The 24340-nt window shown below is 44.3% G+C and overlaps 1 protein-coding gene across 1 annotated transcript; it reads left to right on the plus strand.

Moving 5' to 3' along the window:
- Positions 1 to 2926: 2926 nt before the first annotated feature.
- CCKBR (cholecystokinin B receptor) lies at positions 2927 to 13494 on the plus strand. Its single transcript, XM_032240557.1, has 5 exons — positions 2927 to 3863; positions 11040 to 11291; positions 11459 to 11708; positions 12013 to 12185; positions 12375 to 13494. The coding sequence occupies exons 1-5, from the start codon at positions 3713 to 3715 to the stop codon at positions 12911 to 12913; spliced, it is 1365 nt and encodes a 454-aa protein (XP_032096448.1). The 5' UTR covers positions 2927 to 3712; the 3' UTR covers positions 12914 to 13494.
- The last annotated feature ends 10846 nt before the right edge of the window (positions 13495 to 24340 follow it).

The following is a 24340-nucleotide window of genomic DNA, read 5'->3' on the forward strand; positions in this document are numbered from 1 at the left end:
CTCTCACCCAAATTACTGTCATGGACTCCCAATTGGTCCCGCCTTTTAAGTTGCTCTCCACACTAGCTGCCACTGCAATCTTTTCAAATCTTTCTAAACCTTAACAAATTTCCAATGCTCCCAATTCTTCCTTTCATGGCTTGCAAGGGTCTGCATTTGCTGCCTCATGAGATAGAAGGTATATTATTTGTCTATTGCTGTTGTAACAAATTACCATGAATGTAGTGGCTAAAAACAACACCCATTTATTAGCTCACAGATCTATTGGCTAGAAGTCTACACCATGTGGCTGGGTTCTCTGATCAGGGTATCAAAAATCAAGGTTTCATCCAGACTGAATTCTCTTTTACAGACTCAGAGGAGAGCCTAAGTCTGTTCTTTTGTTGGCTATCAGCTAGAGCCTGCTGTCAACTAGAAGCCACTCTCAGGACTTGCCCTTTGCCCTCCTTCACCCTCAAGCTTACAACAGCCACCGGCATTCCTTGCCGCATGATCGCCTCTATCTTCAAGCTATCAACAGTGTGCTGACTTCTTCTCATTCTTCCAATCTCTTTGATTTCCTCTTCTGCTACCAACCAGAAAAAAAGAACCCTTGGCTTTTAAAGAACTCATGTGACTTGGTTAGGACTAGCCAGATACTCTCTCTTGAGATCAACTGATTAGTAAAATTAATTCCACCTGCAAAATCCCTTTTGCCATATAACATCATTGTGGGAGTAGTATTTCATCATATGCACAGGTCCACCCACACGCAAGAGAAGAGATTATATAAGGGTGAGAGTTATTGGGGGTCATCTTCTAATTCTGCCTATCCAAGGAGAGGAAGCCAGGGAAAATATCCCTGAAGAAATGCAGCTTAAGCTGAGATCAGATGGATGAGTCAGTGTTAATTAGGTAAGGAAGGAAAGAAGAAGCTTCCAGAGAGTATATGGAAAAGCCATGTAACTGGAGGATATATAGCAAAACAAGAAAAAGAAAAGTAGAGAAAAAAAAAAAGGAGTGACTAAAGAAAGGCTAGTGTGTCTACAGTGGAGAGAACAAGAATCATAGTGACTTGAAATAATGTGGCAAGAAAGGTAAGTGGGAACCAGGCCATGTAGGCTTTCTAGATTCTGTTAAAATGGTTTCTCTATCCCAAAAGCAAAGGTTGAAAGAGTGGGATAGTCGGATTTGTATTCTGAGCAAAGTACTTTGGCTATAAGGTGGAGGATAGATGTAAGGAGGCATGAGTAAAAGGTGGTGGCCCACATAGGAGGCAAGGAGTGTAGTTCAAGAGTAGGGTAATATTAGTGGATATATAAGCAGACAGATTCAAGGAACACTCAGTAGCTAAAATCAACAGGACTTGGTGATTGATTCAATATGGGAGTGATGTAGTTATGTTCCAAAGGAAGCAGACTCTCAAACAAAGATTACTGTGGAGGATGTTTACTAAGAAGTGCTCTTGGAGTTAACACCTGTGCAAGAGAGAAGATGAAAATAGGACTGGGCAAAAGGAGAAGCTGAGCAGTAATTCAGTCCCAACAAAGACCTCAGTCAACCCTATGAGGAGCTGTGGGGTCGTGAGCATCTTTCAGAGTTGTCCACCACTGGGTTGAGGGGACTAAACCTTTACACTTCCATCCTGATTGGTCATTGGATATGGAATGCCCAAGAAAGACAGCATAACCTTTGGATGAGCTGGCTTTCTTCTACCTAGGCAACTTGTGAAGGGTTCTTAGAGCTGAGGGCCATCTTTCAGCAGCACTTTCAGCAGCTGGAAAATAAATCCTTCATTTTTGAAGAGAGTTCTGGGTTTAGCATGACAGCATCCAGCACAGGGGTGAAGCAGCATAAGGGAGTAAGGCATCAATGATAATTCCTAAGTTTCTGATTTGTACATCCTGGTGGATGTACTTAACGACCATTGACTTACTTGGGAAAATCCCCATTAGAGTAGGTGCTACTCAGGAACAAACTATATCGGACAACTAGTGTGCACCTTTAGAACTGGCATAGTTTGCTAAATAAGTGAATGTTCATCTATCTCTGTTTTCATTCCCCTTTCCCCCACATTTCCTTTGCTCCCTTCCCTCCTCGTGATACTGCCATCCAATGTGGGAAAAGTTGAGCCGGTTATCTGAGGCCCCACCTGTGCTGGAGTTGAACAAATAGCAAATCAAGCTCCTCTGGTCCAGTGCTCCTTGATAGGCAAGACAGGCAGTGCCAGGAGGAAGGGAAGGGAGAGCAGGTGATTATGTCCCCACCCATCCCATGCATAAACTCTTTCAATGCTTCAGCCCCTATAAACTCATGGCTGGCTGAACCAGGTCCTCTCCAAAAGATTAACTGGATAAGGGCTTGCTGAATCCCGCATAAAGCCAGACTCCGTTCTCTACTGATGCTTCCCGCAACCCGACCTCTTACAGCTACTGCTGGGGGTCAGAAGACGGAATTTCACAACGTATTGGAGCTCATTTGGAATCTGAAGAATGGATAGGACTTTGGGGAAGAAAAGGAATGGATAGGAGAATGCACAGGGAGTAGGGCTGAAACAGTAGCAGAGACAAATCCTGCCGGAGAAGCTGAGCCCAGTACAGTCCTGCCCCCTTCAGCCCTGTTCCCGTTGCACCCCAGTGACCCAGTCTCCTTCCAGCCCCCTCTCGTGGGAACCTGACACCCTACACAGGCGGCTTTGCCTGCACTGAAAGCAAACAGGTAGCGTTAGCGTGTCGGGTGGGCGTGGGCGCTGCCTGGAGACGGTGTAGAAAACCAACCATCTCCTCTTTTGCTGCCCGGGGCTGGCGCTAGAACCATATCCCGTCCTCACCTTACTCGGGTTCATCCTGGTCAATTCTCGCCACCACCCCAACTGCCCTCAACACCCAAGTCAGGAAAGCCCAAGGGCTTTCCTCCCGGAAGCCCTTTCCCCGGGGCAAGGCTCCCCCCGGGCCCCTCCCCCACTCCCACCCAGCTGTGGAGGGCTCCTTGGGAACCTTGAGTGGAAGCCTGAGTGTTGAGCCTGAGACAGGAGGCGGAGGGCGCGGAGACAGATGCAGGAGCTACCCTAGTCCCGCAGCGAGGAGCTGCAGGGAACTACGGTAGCAATAGTGTCACGGTCAGTGCGGCCACAGCAACACAGTATGGTAAACGCGGCGCCAGGCACAGACTAAAGCATCCGCGCCTCAGCAGGTGACGCACGCAGACCCGGTCTCCAACGCCACCTCCACGTTCCCTGATACACCGGAGAACGATGTTGGATCCCAGGCAGCGTCCCTACACAACGCCTCCTACCCTCCCTTCCCTGCGGCCTCCCCCTGCGCTGCCAACACTCTTTCTCTCGCTCTCGCTCCTCTCTCATTCCCCGGAATCGGGGGTGGGGGCGAGTGATAAAGGGAGGTGGGCAGGAGAGAAATCTCTAGGAGGAGACTGGAGACATCCAGGGAGGGGGCGAGCCTGGAGGACAGCCGCACAGGGAGGGGCAGAACTCCCGAGCCGGGGAGGGGGCGCGCAGTCACCTGGTGGGACGGAGGCTGACGGAGGGACGCGAACCCAGGCGGGGCGCGCGCGGGAGAGCGGAGTGCTGGGGCCTGGGCTGGGGGCGGGACCGGGCGGGGCGGGGCGGGGGGGGAGGGCGGCGGGAGTCTGAGCCGGAATCGCAGCGTGAGCCGGTGGAGCCGCGGCGGGAGCCCGCCGGGCCGAGCTGAGTACGGCGGCGGGCTCGGCGGGGGCCATGGAGCTGCTGAAGCTGAACCGGAGCGTGCAGGGCACAGGACCCGGGCCGGGGGCTTCCCTGTGCCGCCCGGGGGCGCCTCTCCTCAACAGCAGCAGTGCGGGAAACCTCAGCTGCGAGCCCCCTCGCATTCGCGGAGCCGGGACAAGAGGTGGGTGCCTCCCTCAGCCCCCTCCACAAGCTCCTCCTCACTGTACCCCAGAACACTAATAGAGTCCCCCCACGAGCTCCACACTACCTCCTCAAACGCCCACACCATGCCCCTCATAGTACTGCCTCAGCCCCCAAACAGCCCCCCTCACACCTTCACCCCCACAGCTCACAACTTCATCACAGCTTCACACCACCTGGTCGGAACTCCTTCACATCCTGGTCCCCTGGTTACACCCAGAGCTCCTGCTCACCCCAAAACACAGCCCCCTCCCCAGCACGCAGCCCCTCCTAGACACCAGTCAGAAGGTGAAGACCTGCTCTTGCCAGCCCTTGCAGATCTCCTTTCCCTCTTACACCTCGTTCACAGAGCCTCAACAGAGAAGGAAAGCAAGAAAGGAAGGCAAGATTGGGGAAAGAAGGGGGCCGGCTGAGGGAGGGAGCCCTGTGGAAAGCTTGAATGGGAAGTCGAAGTTGTGATCACATCTGACACCCCAGCCCAGCCCCCAGCCATCCCAAAAAAGATCCTTGAATCTGAATTAGGCTGAACAGTAGGGGATCCTCCTTAGAGCTGTCTGCCTCCGTTTCACTTAGCCTCAAACCCCTCTGCCTCCCATCTTGGAGCTTTCAAGGCTCTGTGGTCTCTCTTTGTCTGCAAGTAATGTCTCCAGCTATCTTCTAAGCTCCCTCTCCAGCCCTAGACTAGGTGCTGGGGGCACAGGGGCAAAGTAAACCCAGTCTGGACCCTCATGGCTCATAGCCAAGTGCAGAGGGAAAACAAGCAAGTGGAAAAATCACAGACACCATGGAAGTCCCAGGAAAGGGTCTAAACTGTGGACACCAGAAGAACTTCACAGAGGCCAGAACCTTGGAGCTGGGTCTTGAAGTTGAGTGGGCAGAAAAGGAAGGAGTGGGATTCTAGGTGAAGGAACAATGTTAAGCAAAAGGAAATTTTTCTAAGCTCAAGAAGGGAAAGTTGGAATAAATTGTAATCCACATATTTATTTAACCCACGAAATAATCGATGCTTTCTCAGCCCAGTTGTTACACACTCACACTTGGATTCTGTCATTCAGCCAATATTTATTGAACCAGAGATTGTGCTAGGCAGTGGAAATGTAAGTTGAACAAAACTGACACAATCCCTACTTCAAGGAGCTCAGAGTTTAGTGGGTGAGACAGACAAGCAGGGGATTGCAGCACAAAGCAGAAGAGCCTTGATACGAAAAAGACAGTGGGAATGCAAGAGGAGCACCTCTAGCCCAGCCTAGCCTCCTTCAGAATTAAGTTTGGCCTCTTGAGGAAATGAGATATGAAGTCAAAAAGATTAGGGAGATTGACTCTAAGCTTCCTGTTGGCAAATATATATAATGCACATATATATGGGAGAGCCAACCAAGTTAACAGGCAGGAGAGACAGAAAGCATCCCAAGGAAAAGGTCAAGATACATGAAAAGCTCAAAGTTTGAATTCACGGCACTTTTATCCACTGTGACGTAGTTTTGAGTGGCTAGAACATATAATATAAGAGGGGAATAATGAACAGGGTGGAGATTAGCCTAGAGGGTTTGCAGAGAGCCTGCTAGACCTGACCATGGAATGTGGACTTTATCCTACGGGCAATAGGAACTTCTAAAAGATTCAGTAGTACTACTGGGATTAGTTCTATAATGTAGAGAATGGATTGGAAGACAGGAGATGGAAGGCAGGGGGATACTTTAGAAGGTTACGATATTACATTGGTCTGGGGGAAAGATGATACTAGCTGAGACTAAGGTGATGGCAATGTGTATGGAAATAAGTGGATATATTTGAAAGCCTCTTCTGGAAATGGAATCAACAGATTAGAAGCAGAGAGAATAGAAGAGGTCAAGGGATGACATTCAGATTTCTAACTTGGACAATTGAATGGATATTGGTGCTATAGCAATTGTATACAATGAGAAAGATAAAACAGCAGAAACAGGTTTGGAAGAGGGAATTATAAATTCAGTTTGGAACCCACTAAGTTTAAATGTTAGTGGGACATTCAGGTGATGTTACCTAGAAAGTTGATTCCAGGGGTCTAGAACTTATAGGGAAGATCTGGGGTGGAAATACAGACTTGAAAAAGATCTTTGCCTACAAGAAGTAGAAGCCATGAGAATAGTTAAAATCATAAATCATTGTATAGAATGAGAAGAAAATAGGTGCTGGGTCAGGACTCTGCGGAAGACCATTATTAAAAGCCAGGCAGCAGCAGGAGAATCCACAAAGGATATTCAGATGAAACTATCAGAAAGGCAGGAGCTATGCCCTTCCAGAAGGCAAGAAAAAGAGAGTTTCAAGCATGTTGGGGTAAGTGATGTCAAATGCTATTGACATAAATTAGATAAATAAAAACAGGACAGTCAGAACAACATCCTTCACATTCAATAACAGGAAAATAGGAGCTGTAGGTATTGAGGCTTAACTACGGTAGGTTGAAGATTGGGCTGGTGGGAGAGGGGGTTACGAGAAGTGAACCAGGATATATGGCCAAAACTTTCAAGAAGCTTGGTAGGGTAAGAAAGAGAGAGAGAGAAAAGCAGCCAAAAATAGCATGAGATGGGGGGGTGACATGTGTGCAGGTTTGTCATGTGTGTGTGTCTGTGTGTGTGCATTTTTAAACAAGAGCTTTTTTAAATATTTGATGGTGGTTGGGCCGAGAGAGGAAGATTGAAGGTACAGATGAGAAAGGGGATAATTAATAGAGAAGAGTCCCTGTGAAAGCAGATGTGAAGCAATTCAGAGCATAGGTGCAAAAATTTGCCTCACTCATCTAAATGCTGCTCACACATTTGGATGTTACCCAGCCAGTCAGATGTTACACACAGAGACCCTATCAGCCACACTCACTCAGATATTACCCCCACAGATGCTTGTGTTACCCAGGTTCACTCAAATGTTACCAATAGAAATTTGCATGTTACCACTTTATTCTTCTTACATAATCCATGCAGACTTGAGTGTTACCCATGTTCACTCAGATACTACCCATAAAAAAACAAATGTTACCACACTCATTTTAATATTGTCTGAAGTCATTTTGGTGTTACCCATCCATGAAACACTACTCACTTTCATTTTATTATTATCCACACACAATTAACCAAGTTCAAGGGCGTACATGTGGGACATGTCAGCTGGATAAATGAATGAGAAATTTCTTTTCATACTTCAGAGTACTGTACCAACTTGAGGTGTGGCAATTGCATCAATAATTAGTTGAAGAAAGACATCCAGAGGAGGATGTAAGCAAGATAATGGAACTAGAAAGTTTTAAGAGGTGGGGGCTGGAGGGTGGGAGGACAATGGATTTGGTGGAGAAACAGAGAGTGTAAGATAAACCACCAGCTCTTTTCTTTCTGAGTCCAAGGACCTCTCTGACAGAGGTCTCCCTCCTAAAGGTCCTTTATTCCCCACCGTACACACTTACTCCCCTCAAATTATGTCACCTATAAGCCTTCCATAATTCTTCCTTATAGAGAGAGGCCTGCTTCTAAAGGAAACATAGATGGTTTGTATATAAAAACAAAAGTTACGCATCTGGAATCATAGCCTCTCACTGACCCCCACAAGCACCTTCCAACATGTGTCTCCAAAAAGACAGAGGCAGAGAACAAGAGAGGGCATGCTGGAGCACATCTGCAGAGATGAGGGATGGATGAGGAGGGGGAAAGCAGGTGCACTTCTGTCTTGAAAGAGAGAATCACCCAAGATTCATTAACAAGCATGTGTTGACTACCTCCTCTGTGCTGGACATTATGCTGAATGCTACGAATATACTGGAGAATGAGATGGACCTTGCTCCTGTCCTCAAGAAGCTCCTAGTCTAGTGGGGAAGACAGAGAATTACATACATGCTAACACAGTGAGAAATGCCATGGTTGAGTATAGAGAGAGGGAGAAAGAGGCATTTAGATTGAGATTTGATTAAGAGGAGGCAGTATGATGAATGAGAGTACTGAAGGAACAAACAGTAGGAGGCAAAGCATTTTAGGGATCCAGGGACTTGGCCTCTATTCTGATTCAGCCCCTTAACAGGTGTGTGGTCTTGAGCAAATAATGTTACTTCTGAGTTCAGTTTGGACGTTTTTATAAATAGCATTTATTTGATGTCTACAATTTCTAAATAAATTGGTTATTATAAGAAAACACAGTCATACATTACCTAATGATGGGGATACCTTCTGAGAAAGACATCATTAGGTTATTTCATTGTCATGTAAACATCATAGAGTGTACTCACATAAACCTAAATTGTATAGCCTACTACACGCCTAGGCTATATGGTATAGCCTATTGCTCCCAGGCTACAAACCTGTACAGTGTGTTACTGTGCTGAATACTGTAGGGAAGAGTAACATAATATTATGTATTTGTGTATCTAAACATATCTAGACATAGAAAGGTACAGTGAAAATACAGTATAAAAGATAAAAAATGACACACCTGTATAGGGAGCTTACCATAAATGAACTTGCAGGAGTAGACGTTGCTCTGGGTAAGTCAGTGAGTGGTGAGTGAATATAAAGGCATTCTGTAATGTAAAGGCATTACTGCACACTACTGTAGACTTTATAAACACTGTATACTTAGGCTATACTAAATTTATTTTTTTAATTTTTCTTGTTTAAAAATTAACCTTAGCATACTGCAACTTTTTTACTTTATAAACTTTTTGACTCTTTTGCAAGAACGGCATAAAACAAAAAACACATTGCATGGCTACACAAAAATATTTTCTTTTTTTATATTCTTTTTTTCCTTCTTTTTCAATCAATGCAGAAGAACTTTTCTTATATTCTTATAAGCATTTTTCTGTTTTTAACATTTTTTTTCTTTTTTGCTTTTTAAACCTTTCTGTTAAAAACTAAGACACAAACACACACATTGGTGTACACAGGGTCAGGATCAATTTTGCCATCTTCCACCTGCGCATCTTGTCCCACTGGAAGTTCATCAGGGCAAGAACACACATGGAGCTGTCATCTCCTTTAATAGCAGTGCTTTATTCTGGAATACATCCTAAAGGACCTGCCTAAGGCTGTTTTATAGTTAACATTTTTGAAAAATAAGTAAGAGTATATTCTAAAATAGTGATTAAAAGTATAATATAGTAAATACATCAACAAGTCACATAGTCATTTATTATCATTATCAAGTACTATGTACATAATTGAATGTGCCAGGCTTTTATATGACTGACAGCACAGTAGGTTCATTTATACCAGCATTCCCACAAACATATGCATAATGCATTATGCTGCAGTGTTGCAATAACATAACTAGGTGATAGAAATTTCTCAGCTCCATTATAATCTTTTGTTGTTGTTGTTTTGGGTTTTGTTTGAGACAGAGTCTCACTCTGTTGTGTAGGCTGGAGTGCAGTGGCACTATCATAGCACAGCGCAGCCTCAAATTCCTGAGCTCAAGCAATCTTTCTGCCTTAAGCTCCTGAGTAGCTATGAATATAGGGACGTGTCACCACACCCAGCTAATTTTTTATGTTTTGCAGAGATGGTGTCTTGCTATGTTGCTCAGGCTGATCTCAAGCTCCTGGACTCAAGTGATCTTCCTGCCTTGGCCTCCCAAAGTGTTGGGATTGCAAATATGAGCCACTGTACCAAGATATTCATTATAATCTTATGAGACCAGCATCATATGTGAAATTTGTATTTACCAAAACATCGTTATTCAGTGCATGGCTGTAGTTTTCAATTTGGAAGCTAAAATGAGAGTCAGCCAAAGTATGGGACTCTGGAAGAGAGGGCTGCAGCTTTGAGCCCTTCCTTCTCTGCAACTTAGGAGGCTCTGCCCCCTGCCCTCTCTACCTTTGAGCCCTAATCACTCTCATGCTGAGGCCATAAGTGTGAGTGATTCCATCCTGTTCGATCCAATTTGATTTTGTCTAAATATGCTTGGCTGTGACATGGTGGGCCAAAGATGAATCCATCTTTTAATAGACAATGACACAAAAGAATGGGGTCAGCCTCCCAGCCCCTCTGCCTCACACAGGTGTCCCTCCTATGAGCTCCGACAGCATCTTGTACATCCGTCAACCTCACTCCTTATCACATCTGCTTACTGCTTATCACACCTGTTTACTTCTCCCCTGTGAGCTCTCCAATGGCAGGGAGTTTATCATGTTCATCTCTTTGTTCCCAGTGCCTGGCACAAAGGGAGTCCTCTGTAAATGTTCATAGAGTGAGAATGAATGTTTGGAAAGAATTAAAATACAAGGCAGAAAGTAAAATAGTCTTTAATTGTTGTGCAAGAAACATGCATGGGTTAGAGAAAGGGGAGAGTAATACTAAATGAAGTGTCCAGAAGGGCCTTACAGAAGAAATAGCTGTCGATTTGAGTCTTGACCAATAAGGGAGGAATAGGAATTCACCAGATACAAAAAATAAGCTTGTGATGGGGGGTGGAAGTTGTGGGGAGAGTTGGTGAAAGAGTATTCCTGGCTGAGAAACCAACTTGAGCAGGGAGGGAGTCACAAGTGCAAATGATGCATTCAAGAAATGAGTCATCCAGTGGCTTGCTTAAATGAGTGCATTGCAGGGGGGGGGGGGGGGGGGGGGGAGGAAGATGTCCCTTCTGGGAGGATCTTGATGACATTCTGAGGGGTTGCAGACAGTAGAGAGTAAGTGAAGGGATTTTTGCTTTTGTTTTTAGAGAATGAAGACATGATCTGATGTGGTTCAAAAGGTAGTGGGTTGTCAACAGTGTAGAATACTCCAGGAAGGTCAAATAGAATAGGCTAAGAAAGGACCTTTAAATTTAGCAGTTAAAGATAAGTGTACTTGGGAAGAAGTATGCAGTGATAGGGTACAGAATATTGTAATGGATTGAAGAGTGAATGAGAAGACACAAATAGCCTCATAAGAAATTTGGCTGCAACGGGAAGGAAAGATTTGGATCAAACCTTGAGAAGAGACAGGTTTTCTTAAGGAAAGGTAGAGTTGGGCCAACTTAACCAAAGCTCAAGAGGTTAGAAGGCTAAAGGGTTCAACTTCCCCATTTACTGAGCAGCTCATGAGTAGGGAATGTAGGCATCTGGCAGGGTAGTGAGGGCTGGGGATAAGAAGGATGGAGAGGGGTTTGGCTGAATGAAGGCTGACCCCTACTGCCACCTCTCCCTTTTCTTACCCAGAATTGGAGCTGGCCATTAGAATCACTCTTTATGCAGTGATCTTCCTGATGAGTGTTGGAGGAAATGTGCTCATCATCGTGGTCCTGGGACTGAGCCGCCGCCTGAGGACCGTCACCAATGCCTTCCTCCTCTCACTGGCAGTCAGCGACCTCCTGCTGGCTGTGGCTTGCATGCCCTTCACCCTCCTGCCCAATCTCATGGGCACATTCGTCTTTGGTACAGTCATCTGCAAGGCGGTTTCCTACCTCATGGGTGGGTGAGACAACCACCCCATCCCCACTTGCCACTCTCCCCTCCTAAAGCCCTTGTGGATGTAGGAGTCTTCCCCAGTTGGCAGGGAGGGGTATGAGGAAGTCCCACTGATGGGTGTGTAGTGCAAGTTTCCTGGGTGACTCCTTCCTCTGTCTTCCTCTGCTTAGGAGTGTCTGTGAGTGTGTCCACGCTAAGCCTCGTGGCCATCGCACTGGAGCGGTACAGCGCCATCTGCCGACCACTGCAGGCGCGAGTGTGGCAGACGCGCTCCCATGCGGCGCGCGTGATCATAGCCACGTGGCTGCTGTCCGGACTACTCATGGTGCCCTACCCCGTGTACACTATCGTGCAACCAGTGGGGCCTCGTGTGCTGCAGTGTGTGCATCGCTGGCCCAGTGCACGGGTCCGCCAGACCTGGTGAGCTTGCCCACAACCTATCCTAGGATTTCCCTTCTCACCCCCATTAGATGCTTAAGACCATTGCCCAGAATCTTCCTCCAGCTGCCCGGAGAATTATCATGCCAATTCCTATTCTGCATCCACCACCCTGGAATTCCAGTTTGGGTCTCCTCCCCAGTTCTCTCTCCCTTCCCAGAGGCACCCCCAAATCCTACCCCTACCTCGGGCACCTGGCCACAGCCCTAGAAACACCAGTCCTTGGCCCTTTCTCCATCTGTGATTGTAGCTGGACAGAAACCCAAGTGATCTGTGTTGCCTCCAGGTCCGTACTGCTGCTCCTGCTCTTGTTCTTCATCCCAGGTGTGGTGATGGCAGTGGCCTACGGGCTTATCTCCCGCGAGCTCTATTTAGGGCTTCGCTTTGACGGCGACAGTGGCAGCGAGAGCCAAAGCAGGGTCCGAAGCCAAGGCGGGCTGCCGGGTGGGGCTGGACCAGGTGAGCGAAATCCGGGAGAGGCAGAGCTTTGGAGGGCCACGGGGCCTGCTGGAGTGGGTGGGGCTGAAATAATGGGAGAAGAAAGCTGGAAATGGGGTTAAGGCTGCTGCGAGCTCAGGTGGGGATTGGGCTGGAGATTGGGAGGACTCTTGCCTTTTTCTCTGACTGCCCACCCTCCTCTGTGCTCAGGTGCTGTTCACCAGAACGGGCGTTGCCGGCCTGAGGCTGGCGCGGGTGGCGATGACAGCGATGGCTGCTACGTGCAGCTTCCACGTTCCCGGCCTGCCCTGGAGCTCTCGGCACTGGTGGCGCCCACTCCTGGGCCGGGACACGGCTCCCGGCCCACCCAGGCCAAGCTGCTGGCTAAGAAGCGCGTGGTGCGAATGTTGCTGGTGATCGTCGTGCTTTTTTTTCTGTGTTGGTTGCCAGTTTATAGCGCCAACACGTGGCGCGCCTTTGATGGCCCAGGTGCACACCGAGCCCTCTCAGGTGCTCCCATCTCCTTCATTCACTTGCTGAGCTATGCCTCGGCCTGTGTCAACCCCCTGGTCTACTGCTTCATGCACCGCCGCTTTCGCCAGGCCTGCCTGGAAACGTGCGCTCGCTGCTGCCCCCGGCCTCCACGGCCTCGCCCCAGGCCTCTTCCCGATGAGGACCCTCCCACTCCCTCCATTGCTTCACTGTCCAGGCTGAGCTACACCACCATCAGCACACTGGGGCCTGGCTGAGGAGTGGAGGGGCTGTGGGGGCAAAGGCAGGGAAAATGACAAGCACTGACCCTTTCCAGACACTCAAAACACAAACCGCAACTGACACAGGAGACCAACACCCAATAGCATGGACTAACCGCAAGCACAGGAAAAGGTAGCTTACCTGACACAAGAGAAACAAGAACGGAGCCGTACTCAGAAAAGGAGGCACTCCTCTGATATGGGACTGAGCCTGGCCCATAGAAACATGGCACGTGCCTTAGACAGACACAGCGTCCCTAGCAGTGAACTGTTTCTACACAGCGGGAACTCTGACAAGAGCTGACATGCCTCTCACACACATAGATTAATGGCACTGATCATTTTAGGGACTATGGAGCCTGGCACAGGACTGACTCTGGGGTGCTCCCAGTTTGACCTCACAATCCCCTTTCCCGATCAGCACCAAAAGTACCATCAGGCCTAATCTCATACCTCTGACCAACAGGCTGTTCTGCACTGAAAAGGCTCTTCACCCCTTTCCAGTTAAGGATGGTGACCCTGCCCTCTCCTTCCTTACCCAGACTCTTCAAGAAATAATAAATTGACTGCCTCCTGAACTTCCTTTCTGGATTCTTTTGGGGTGAGGAGGCACAGGATTTTACAATAATATCCTTCTGTCAGGTCTCTCCCACTGTTGCACACCACTGTGGCAACCCCTTGCCAGAAAGCCCAGCCTCTGAGGCTCAATGTCGCTGTGCATATTCTCTCTAGGTTTTCATTTTCTACCTACATTCCATTGTTGCAGTAACCGTGAGTGGGGATGGAAAATGGCACATCCATGACACGCCATGATTCCTGATCACATTCTCCCAAAATGGTGCCACTGTTAAAGTACTATATTAGTAAATGCTTATTAAATTTTGATGAAAAGATAAAAGAGGAAGCACTGTATAATAAGACTAAATTGATTCAATGTGTGTTTGAAACACCAGAGATCAGACCATGACAAATATACAGAAGTTAATTAAGGAGTAGGGATTTTTTATTGTACACTCTTCCCTAGTGTCAAAACTTGGCCACAATTCTGCCAGATGGATGCACTTTAAGTAGCTACAATAATAAAAACCTGAATAGGAGTCTGAGAACCCAGTGTCCCTTTGACTTTAAGAATAATCTAGCCCCAGAGACAGGCAAAGACCAGCAATATCACCTCTCCACAGGCAATGACAAAAAAGGAAGAACAGGAACTGAGGACCTCACCAAGGGGAAGACGTGGATAATCAGAGGCATAGTATATTGGAGAAGGGGTCTTTTCATGCTTCATCTTGTAACAGACAGGGAAAACTGAGGCCCAGAGCAGGAATGTGAGCTGCCCAAGGTCATGCAGTGAGTTAGAGCAAGATAGAATAATGATGTTGAAGTAGATACTGGGCTGGAGTTGGGGAAGATGATGACACACCCATGAGGAGCAGATACAAGTTTTGTGGGACCTAAAGTGTATAAAATTGGGTGCTCTTTGTTTAAGAAAGAAAGATAACACAAAGCTGCAGACGCAAAATTTCTGGGACACTGACCATGGCCTTGGAAGGGGCCTGGGCAAGTGAGGAGCCCTAAAATTTAAGCCTCATTAGCTTCTCAGCCAATATGCCTCTAAAATACACTAACTACCCTGGAGAAGGCTAGATGGAATAGAAAACAGTGAGAAAGGAGAGTGGCTCTTCTGTTTACCAGTGCTGGGGTTTGCTCCCATCTATCGTTTCTACAGGATTCTGGTCTGCAAGAGGCAGGAAGAAGGAAGAAAAGGAGGGAGAAGGCGTTCCAAGCTGTCAACTATGACAGGGATGCTTAAAAATAGAATCCCAGCTGGTCTGAGAAGCTGCAGGCAGATATTGGGCCTTTCTCTCTCATGCCAATTTCTCTGCAGGGTGGGAGTAGGCTGGCCCATAGTCTCCCTAGCACTCCACTGTCCCTTCTAAAGGCTGCCTTGAGCTGTTAGCCCCCTCTAGCTGGGGCCTGGGCTCCAAATGACCACGAAATAGCAGCCAGGAGCTGGGTGGGGGAGGGCTGGGTCTGCAGAAACTTGTACCTCCATCACTGCACTCCATGCCCTATCCAGTTGTCAGATATGGACTCTTGAGCTTCTTCCATCTATTTTCCATTTCTTGGAATCTGATAAAACATGTCAGGTCTAGATTTAATATCACTGTCCCCATGAAGTCCTACTTTGTCATTCTGACAAAGCTTGTATGCTTGCATGGTACTTATTGCTTTCTCTTTTGTCATAGTCATCTGTGTTCCTGCCTAATTTCTCTTATCAGCCTGAGAACAGCATGATGCAGGAGGAAGATGACTGAGCCTGGTCAGGTGATAGAGGAAGGTAGTGCTAAGATCTAATTCTATATGATCGGCATTTTATATAGACCGATTCATTTCATTCTACTGATTCATTTCATTCTGTAGAAGTATTCTACTTCTACAGAACATTTCTCCTCATTCAAAAAACAAAGAAAGTGAAGCTAAGAAAGCTTAAGGGAGTTACACAAGGTTCTACAGCCAGAATACAGCCAAGAACTGAGTTCGGGTATCTGACTTCAAAGCTTTTTCTCTTTTCATTATATTGTGTTGCCTTCTTTCAAGTCTTTCCAGTCCTAGTTCTATCTTTTAAAAGTTGTGTGATTTTGTGCACATTGTCTAAGTGAGTTTCAATCTCAGGTATAAAACAGGAATATTATATTAACCTTATACTGCCATTTTGAAAATTAAGTAAAACAATGCATATAAAGTGCTTATCATTGTACCAGGCACATAGTGTAAGAAGAGTTAGACTTAGTGTTGCATCAAGACTGGGAGGAAGCAAAAGCTCCAGGAAACAATGCCTTCTGTAGACAGAGAGCCACCCATGATTGAATGGGACAGAACTCTGGGTCCAAGGGGAACCTCAGAGCTTGCTATGAGATGATATTAGAAAGTGATATGTGTAGGCAAATAAGGGGTAGAAAAAAAAAGTGGTGTACAGTGGAATAAACCTAGAAATCAAAAACAAGGGGAATTTTGGAAACTATACAAACACATGGAAATTAAACAATACATTTCTGAATGACAGTGAATCAATGAAGAAATTAAGAAAAAAATGAAAAATTCCTTGAAACAAACAGTAATGATGCTGGAAACACAACATACCAAATCTATGGCATACAGCAAAAGCAGTACTAACAGAGAAGTTTATAGCTGTGGCTATATCACAAAAGAAGAAAAACTTCAAATAAACAGCCTAATGATACATCTTAAAGAACTAGAAAAGCAAGAATAAACCAAACCCAAAATTAGCAGAAGAAAAGAAATATCAGAGCAGAACTAAATGAAGTTGAAATGAAGAAAAAAATACAAAAGATCAATGAAACAAAAAGAAGTCTTTTTGAAAAAAATAAACGAAATTGACAAACCTTTAATCACATAAAGAAAAAAAGAGAGAAGACCCAAATATATAAAATCAGACTTGAAAAAGGAAACATTGCAGCTGATACTGCAGAAATTCAAAGGATCATTAGTGATGACTGTGAGCAACTGTATGCCAATAAATTGGAAAATCTAGATGAAATAAATTCCTAGAAACATAAAATCTACCAAGATTGAACAGTAAAGAAATCCAAAACCTGAACAGACTAAAAACAAGTAATTATATTGAAGCCACAATAAAAAGTCTCCCAGAAAAGAAAAGCACGGGACCCAGTAGCTTCACTGCTGAATTCTACCAAACATTTAAAGAACTAATACCAATTCTACACAAACTATTCCAGAAAATAGAGGAGGAAGGAATACTTCCAAACTCATTCTATGAAGCAAGTATTACCCCAATACCAAAACCAGACAAAGATACATCATAAAAGAAAACTATAGGTCAATATCAATGATGAATATTGATGCAAAAGTCTCAACAAAATACTAGCAAACCAAATTCAGCAATGCATTAAAAAGATCTTTCATCATGACCAAATGAAACTTGTCCCTGATATACAAATCAATCAATCAATCAATCAATGTGATACATCATATCAACAAAATGAAGGACAAAAGCCATATGATTATTTCAGCTGATGCCAAAGAAGCATTTGACAAAGTTCAACCTCCCTTCATGATAAAACCCTAAAAAAACTGAGGATAGAAGGAACATACCTCAACACAATAAAAGTCATACATAATAGATCTATAGCTGCCGGGTATGGTGGCTTAAGCCTGTAATCCCAACACTTTGGGAGGCCGAGGTGAGCAGATCACCTGAAGTCAGGAGTTCAAGACCAGCCTGATCAACATGGAGAAACCCTGTCTCTACTAAAAATACAAAATTAGCCAGGTGTGGTGGCACATGCCTGTAATCCCAGCTACTGGGGAGGCTGAGGCAGGAGAATCACTTGAACCTGGGAGGCAGAGGTTGCAGTAACCCGAGATGGTGCCATTGCACCACAGCCTGGGCAACGAGAGTGAAACTCCATCTCAAAATAATAATAATAATAGATCAATTACTAGTATTATCCTGAATGGGGAAAAACTGAAAGTCTCTTCTCTAAGCTCTGAATATGACAAGGATACCCACTTTCACCACTGTTATTCAATATAGTGCTGGAAGTCCTACCTAGAGAAATCAGACAAGAGAAAGAAAAAAGAAGATCCAAATTGGAAAAGAAAAGTCAAATTATCCCCATTTGCAGATGATATGATCTTATATTTGGAAAAGCCTAAAGGCTCCACAAGAAAACTATTAGAACTGATAATCAAATTCAGTAAAATTGCAGGATAAAAAAAAATAACATATAAAAATCAATAGCATTTCTATATGCCACCAGTGAAAAATCTGAAAAAGAAATCCAGAAAGTAATCCCTCAGTTAACAGGATTCCTATTTTTAAAAAGAAGAAAAGAAAAATATTTGTAAAAGAAAGTAAACCCATTTCCAATAGCTACAAATAAAATAAAATACTTAGGAATTAACAAAAACAAGTGAAAGATTTCTACAATCAAAACTATAAAACACTGATGAAAAAATTGAAGACACAAAAAATGGAAAAACATTTCATGTTCATGGATTGGAAGAATCCCTATCGTTAAAATAGCTATACTACCCAAAGTAATCTACAGATTCAGTGCAATGCCTATCAAAATACCAATGACATTCTTCGCAGAGAGAGAAAAAAAAATCCTAAAATTTATATGAAACCAAAAAAGACCTAGAATACCTAAAGCTATCCTTAGCAAAAAGAACAAAACTGAAGGAATCATATAACCCAACTTTAAATTAGACTACAGACCTATAATAACCAAAGTGGCATGGCACTGGCACACAGATCAGGGGAACAGAACAGAGAGCTCAGACATAAACCTATACCTCTACAGTTACTTTTTTTTTAAAATGCATTATTGAGACGGAGTTTCACTCATGTTACCTAGGCTGGAGTGCAATGGCGCGATCTCGGCTCACCGCAACCTCTGCCTCCTGGGCTCAGGCAATTCTCCTGCCTCAGCCTCCTGAGTAGCTGGGATTACAGGCACACACCACCATGCCCAGCTAATTTTTTGTATTTTTAGTAGAGACGGGGTTTCACCATGTTGACCAGGATGGTCTCGATCTCTTGACCTCGCGATCCACCCGCCTCGGCCTCCCACAGTGCTGGGATTACAGGCTTGAGGCACCGCGCCCGGCCTACAGTTACTTATTTTTGACAAAGGTGCCAAGAACATACAATGGGGAAAGGACAGTCTCCTCAATAAATGGTGCTGGGAAAACTGGATATCCATATGCAAAAGAATGAAACTAGACCCCTATCTCTTGCTATATACAAAAATCAAATTAAAATGGATTAAAGACTTAAATCTAAGACCTCAACCCATGAAACTATTACAAAAAAACATTGGGAAAACTCTCTAGGACATTAGACTAGCCAAAGATTTCTTAAGCAATATCCCACAAGCACAAGCAACCAAAGCAAAAATGGTCAAATGGGATCACATCAAGTTAAAAACCTTCTGCACAGCAAAGGAAAGAATCAACAACATGAAGGGACAATCCACAGAAAGGAGAAAATATTTTCAAACTACCTATCTGACGAGGGATTAATAACCAGAATATATGAGGAGCTCAAACAACTCTATAGGAAAAAATCTAATAATACCATCAAAAAATGGGCAAAAGATTTGAATAGACATTTCTCAAAATGTACAAATGGCAAACAGGGACACAAAAAGGTGTTTAATATCACTGATTATCAGAGAAACACAAATCAAAACTACAGTGAGATATCATCTCACCCCAGTTAAAATGGCTTTTATCCAAAAGGTAGGCAATAACAAATGCTGGCAACAATGTTGAGAAAAGGGAACCCTTGTACACTGTTGGTGGGAATGTAAATTAGTATAACCACTGCAGATAACACTTTAGAGGTTTCTCAGAAAAGTGAAATCGAGCTATGATTCAACAGTCTCACTTCTAGGTATGTACCCAAAAGAAATGAAATCAGAGATACCTGCACTTCCATGTTTATTGCAGCACTATGAACAATAGCTAAGATTTGGAAACAATCTAAGTGTCCATTAACAGATGAATGGATAAAGAAAATGTAGTATATATACACAATGGAGTACTACTATTCATCCATAAAAAGGAATGAGATCATGTCATTTACAACAACACTGATAGGTGGTCATTATGTTAAGCAAAATAAACCAGGTACAGAAAGACAAACTTTGCATGGTCTCACTTATTTGTGGGAGCTAAAAATTAAAACAACTGAACTCACTGAGATAGAGAACAGAAGGATGTTACCAGAGGCTGGGAAGGGTAGTGGGGCAGTGGAGGGGAAGTGACAATGGTTAATGAATACCCCCCCCAAAAAAATAGTTAGAATGAATAAGACACAGTATTCGCTAGCACAACGGGGTGACTACAGTCAAAAATAATTCAATCATACATTTGAAAATAAATAGTATTTGTTTGTAACACAAAAGATAAATGTTTGAGGTAACAGATACTCCATTTACTCTTAAGTGATTATTACACATTGCATCCTTGTATCAAAATATACATAACTACTATGTACCCACAAAATTAAAAATTGATATTTTTAAGTGATGGAGTCAGAATTTGAATCCAGGTCTGCCTGATCCCAAAGGCCATGCTCTTTCCACTCTATATTCTGGCTCTACCTAGAGTGATCAGTCAGGGCAGGAAAGAAATGGGGGCAGTTTGGAATCACTCAAGACTCTTCCCTGAGACCAATGCAGAAGAAAAAAGGTTTAAGTCTATAGCTCTGCAGACTTTAATCCCTCAGAAAGCCCCAGGTGTACTGTTCCTGACCCTGCAGGGGAATCCCCATCTTATTTATGGATCAATATCCGTAAACAAGACGGGGAGTAGCCATACTGGAAATCTCGCTCACTTAACCTTCTAAGAAAGCAGGTTTCACGCTAAGATTCAGAAACTCTGCGTGATATGGGAACAAACCAAAGAAAGGGAGATGTCACAGTAAACATGCACAGGGTGGCCCTTAAGCCAGAAGCTGGCCCCTTTCACAACACCTCCAATCAGAGCCTTGAATGACCACACACTCTGGTTAGTTATTATTTGTTTGACTAGTAGAGAGCAAGAGACACTTTGTGGAAAAATTTTGTTCCTTCAAGCTCTCTGTAGGGGAGAGCAGGAGGGAGAGAAGGAAAGTAGAAGGAGTGAGGGGAAAGCAGGTACCATTTGGGGTCTAAGCTTTGTTGATGAGACACATTGCCTAGAGGTGGGGCCCTCCTGGAGACCATAAGCCTTACTACAGATGCTAGCCATGGTCCTTTGGCTGCTTCCTGCTCTCTGGGCCTCATTCACTGCCACTCAACTCTAGGAAGCACTTGGTCAGCCAGACTCCTGTTTCATCACTAGCAACATGCACAAAGATTAGAACTCATCTGGATAGGGCTCAATCCTTTGGAAACAAAATGCTAACCTAGCCATTTAGCCACATCTTGAGGGTAGGAAATAGTTAAGCAATTAGGCCCATTGACATAGTACTTTGGCTTAATCAGTTTTGGGCACCAGAACCCTAACTGGGCATTCAAGTAGTGAGAGACAGGACATGGAGGACTCGTGAAGAATATGCATTTGAATGATAAGGCTGGTTTGAGTGATAAGGCTATCCAATTTCTCACGTTTAAACAAGCAGGCTTTGAGTGATGTGGGAGAGGCAGAAACCTGAGGCATTCCCTACCAGGATATATGATCCCAAGTATAGTTCAAGGAACAGGGCTACAACACTGAATGTGGGCAAGTAGGGGCAGGTGGAAAGGCCCCGTAGGGAGAGGGGCAGATCCCTCCAGGTGGAATCCAGCTTGTGGGAAGGGGGAAAAATTTCTTGATGCCTAAAACCAGAATTAAGTCCTTGGCCCTTCCAGATTTAGCACTATCAGTCTCCCTGAAATAATGGGGTAGCACTTTGGAGTATTTGAAGGCCAGCCCCCAAGCTGCTTAAATATGTGGATCTCCAGTTCAATTCAGGCCAGAAAAAGCAAGAGCAAAAGCAATGGGATAGTTGACTCAGGAAACATCTCACTTTAAGCATGGAATTTTTAGCTACTACAACTGGAGAGGTGGTGAACCCTTACATATGTTAGGAAGCAGCCACACCCACCAACTTGGAATGTTAACGCACATCAAATCAGAACTAGACAGCGAATGTGGGGATCTGGCCAGAGGAAACCAATATGCAGCTACAGTGTAGGGAGCTAACACCAGTGTCAAGGTATGAACACTGGTCTGTCTCACTCACAGAAGGTTCTTGTACCCAGTCTACTCCAATGCCACTTGCTAACTGTGAAAGACTAGCTCTGACTGGTAATTTTTCCTTTCTAAGCCCAGTTTCCCTCATCTGTCCCATATCTCATTGCTTGCTATGTAGTTATGAGGATTATGGGAGATGAAGTAGCTGTTTCTCCTGGAAAATGTATAATATTAGGAAGATTGGTAGAGACTCTAGCACTGAGACAATTCTGGCACCTACACCCATGTGTAATTCAAAGTAAAAATGATACCAAAGTGTAACATCCATGCAATGAAGCTCAATAAACTTCTGCCTTTCCCCTGATGAGTACTTCAGACTAATTTTTTGAAATGTCAAACATTGATTTACTTATTTTATTAGTCATAAATGCATATAGTTTAGAAAGTCAACTAGTTCTACAATATTGACACAAATAGTAGCCCCAGACCCCTGCCTTGCTCTCCCCCAATTCTTCTCCCCTAGAAGGAATCACTTTCCAATTTTTTATTCATTTTTAAAAATGTATCTCCATTTCTTTGTATAACGTGTGAATATTACTTCTCAGGTTTTCTATTTAGTATTAGTTTCTATTGACTACTCACCATGGAAGATGAAGGTTTAACTCTCATTCCCACCACCAGGTCACCACGCACTCTCCTATCCTCTCCTTCCTCCAAATTTAATTATATTGTAACTTTTGTTATGTGACAACCAGACACTCCAAAGGGACCACCAATAAGTCTCTCACCTCCTTGTATTTATGCCCCCATGTGATGCCATTTCACTTTAATGAGGGCTGACCTGTGTAATCAGTAAAATGTCCAAATATTTAATAAAGACAAGATTCAACCCTGCACTTAGATGACTTAGCCTCACTCACCTCACCTTAAGCCCTGCTGGTTATATCCTGTTTTTAACATCTTCATATTTTGTTTACCATGGATTTTTTGCCTTAATTCCATTTTTTAAAGTATACATTAAAATATTCTTTATATTGATTACCAGGGTTATTTTTTTGGATGATGATGATTAAATTGTACACCCAAAGCAAGCACCTAACTCACTTTATCTTAGTCATGGCCCTAACAATTCCTAGCAGCTTCTTGAGAAAAGGTGAAAATTTACCTTCTTGAGAAGGTAAATTTTTGACACCTTGCATATCTGAATAGGTCTACTTCTACATTAGCACTGGATTCATAGTTTGGCTGGGTACAGAATTCTAGTTGGAATTTTTTTCCCAATTTTGGATCTTGTGAGATCCAAAATTATTTGACTTCTGATCCTTTGCTTTGCTTAATGACCAGTATACCTTTGTAGTCAATTTTGAAGTTCTGTTGGTTATACAGGTCAGCTCTATTCAAAGTGGGTGGGGTACTTTAACAATAGAAATCTAAAAGCTGATTGGAAGTTCTGAGGAGTGAATGGAGCTTGTCAACTTGGAGTTTCATTATAGGGTGATCTGGTTAGACTGTTTGTTGGGCAACTCCAGATCTATAGACCTTTAGTTCTTTCCTCTCAGACTGGTCAGATCTCCTAGGGAAAAGTTTTTCAATTTCCTGTGTAGAGAATAAATGCCTTGGTTCCAGCATTTGGGGAGCAGTGGGAGAAGTTGACTGAGCAGTGGGGTTGGCTGACGAGGCATTTTAGTGCAGAAGTACACTTAAGCTTGTAGTTGGTTTATGGCATCCCTGCTCTCAACTATGCCTGCAGCGCCCTCTATTTTACCTTCTTCAGACAGGAGATCATGACTTGTCTATTTGTTGAAAGAAGCAGTAGAGAGTTAAGGCAAGGACCTTGAAATCTACCTTCTTCTCAAAAGCTTTTAAATTTTTCTTTCACTTCCATTTCCAGAAATACCTTGGACCACCAATTCCTAGGCCTCTTGAAGTATCTATCATTTCATCATGGTGGTTACTCACTCAAACTGCCCATTCCCCTTATCCTGTAGTGTTAGGATTCTGTTTACATGGGACTACTAAGAAAGTAGTCACCTGTCCATCTATTTTTCAGTTTCAAAATTTTGTCATCTCTTCTTTTTCTCTCAGTCTCTGAGGATTTATACCTCTAAAGAAAGAGCCCCTTTAGGCCAGGCGTGGTGCTCACACCTGTAATCTTAGCACTTTGGGAGGATGAGGCAGGTGGATCACCTGAGGTCAGGAGTTCTAGACCACCCTGGCCAATATGGTGAAACCCTGTCTCTACTAAAAATTCAAAAATTAGCCAGGCTTGGTGGCACACACCTATAATCCCAGCTACTCAGGAGTCTGAGGCAGGACAATTGCTTGAATCTGGGAGATGGAGGTTGTGGTGAGCTGAGATCATGCCACTGCACTCCAGCCTGGGAGACAGAGCAAGACTCCCTCTTAAAAAAAAAATATTTCTATAAACAGAGCATGGGCAAAAAGGATACTCCCACAAATGGTACTGAATCTTGCCTGCTGGGTCCTTGCCTTTTCAGGCTGCCTTCCAGCAAGTGTCTTAAGCATAGGGCCCGAAGGACTGAAGGAAAGACCTACACAAGACAGAGCAAAAGAAGGTATAAAGATGTGATGCATGCCCAAGGAAGGCAGTTGCAGTTCAGTGTAAGATCCCAAGACACGTGACACACAAAACTTTGGGTTCCTGTGGATACTGACCTATAGATCGCCTTTCCTTGGCAAGTCCCAAGGAAGTCA

This window comes from Sapajus apella, unplaced genomic scaffold (genome assembly GCF_009761245.1).
Source record: "Sapajus apella isolate SASKATOON/1434 unplaced genomic scaffold, GSC_monkey_1.0 scaffold47, whole genome shotgun sequence".
NCBI lineage: Eukaryota > Metazoa > Chordata > Mammalia > Primates > Cebidae > Sapajus > Sapajus apella.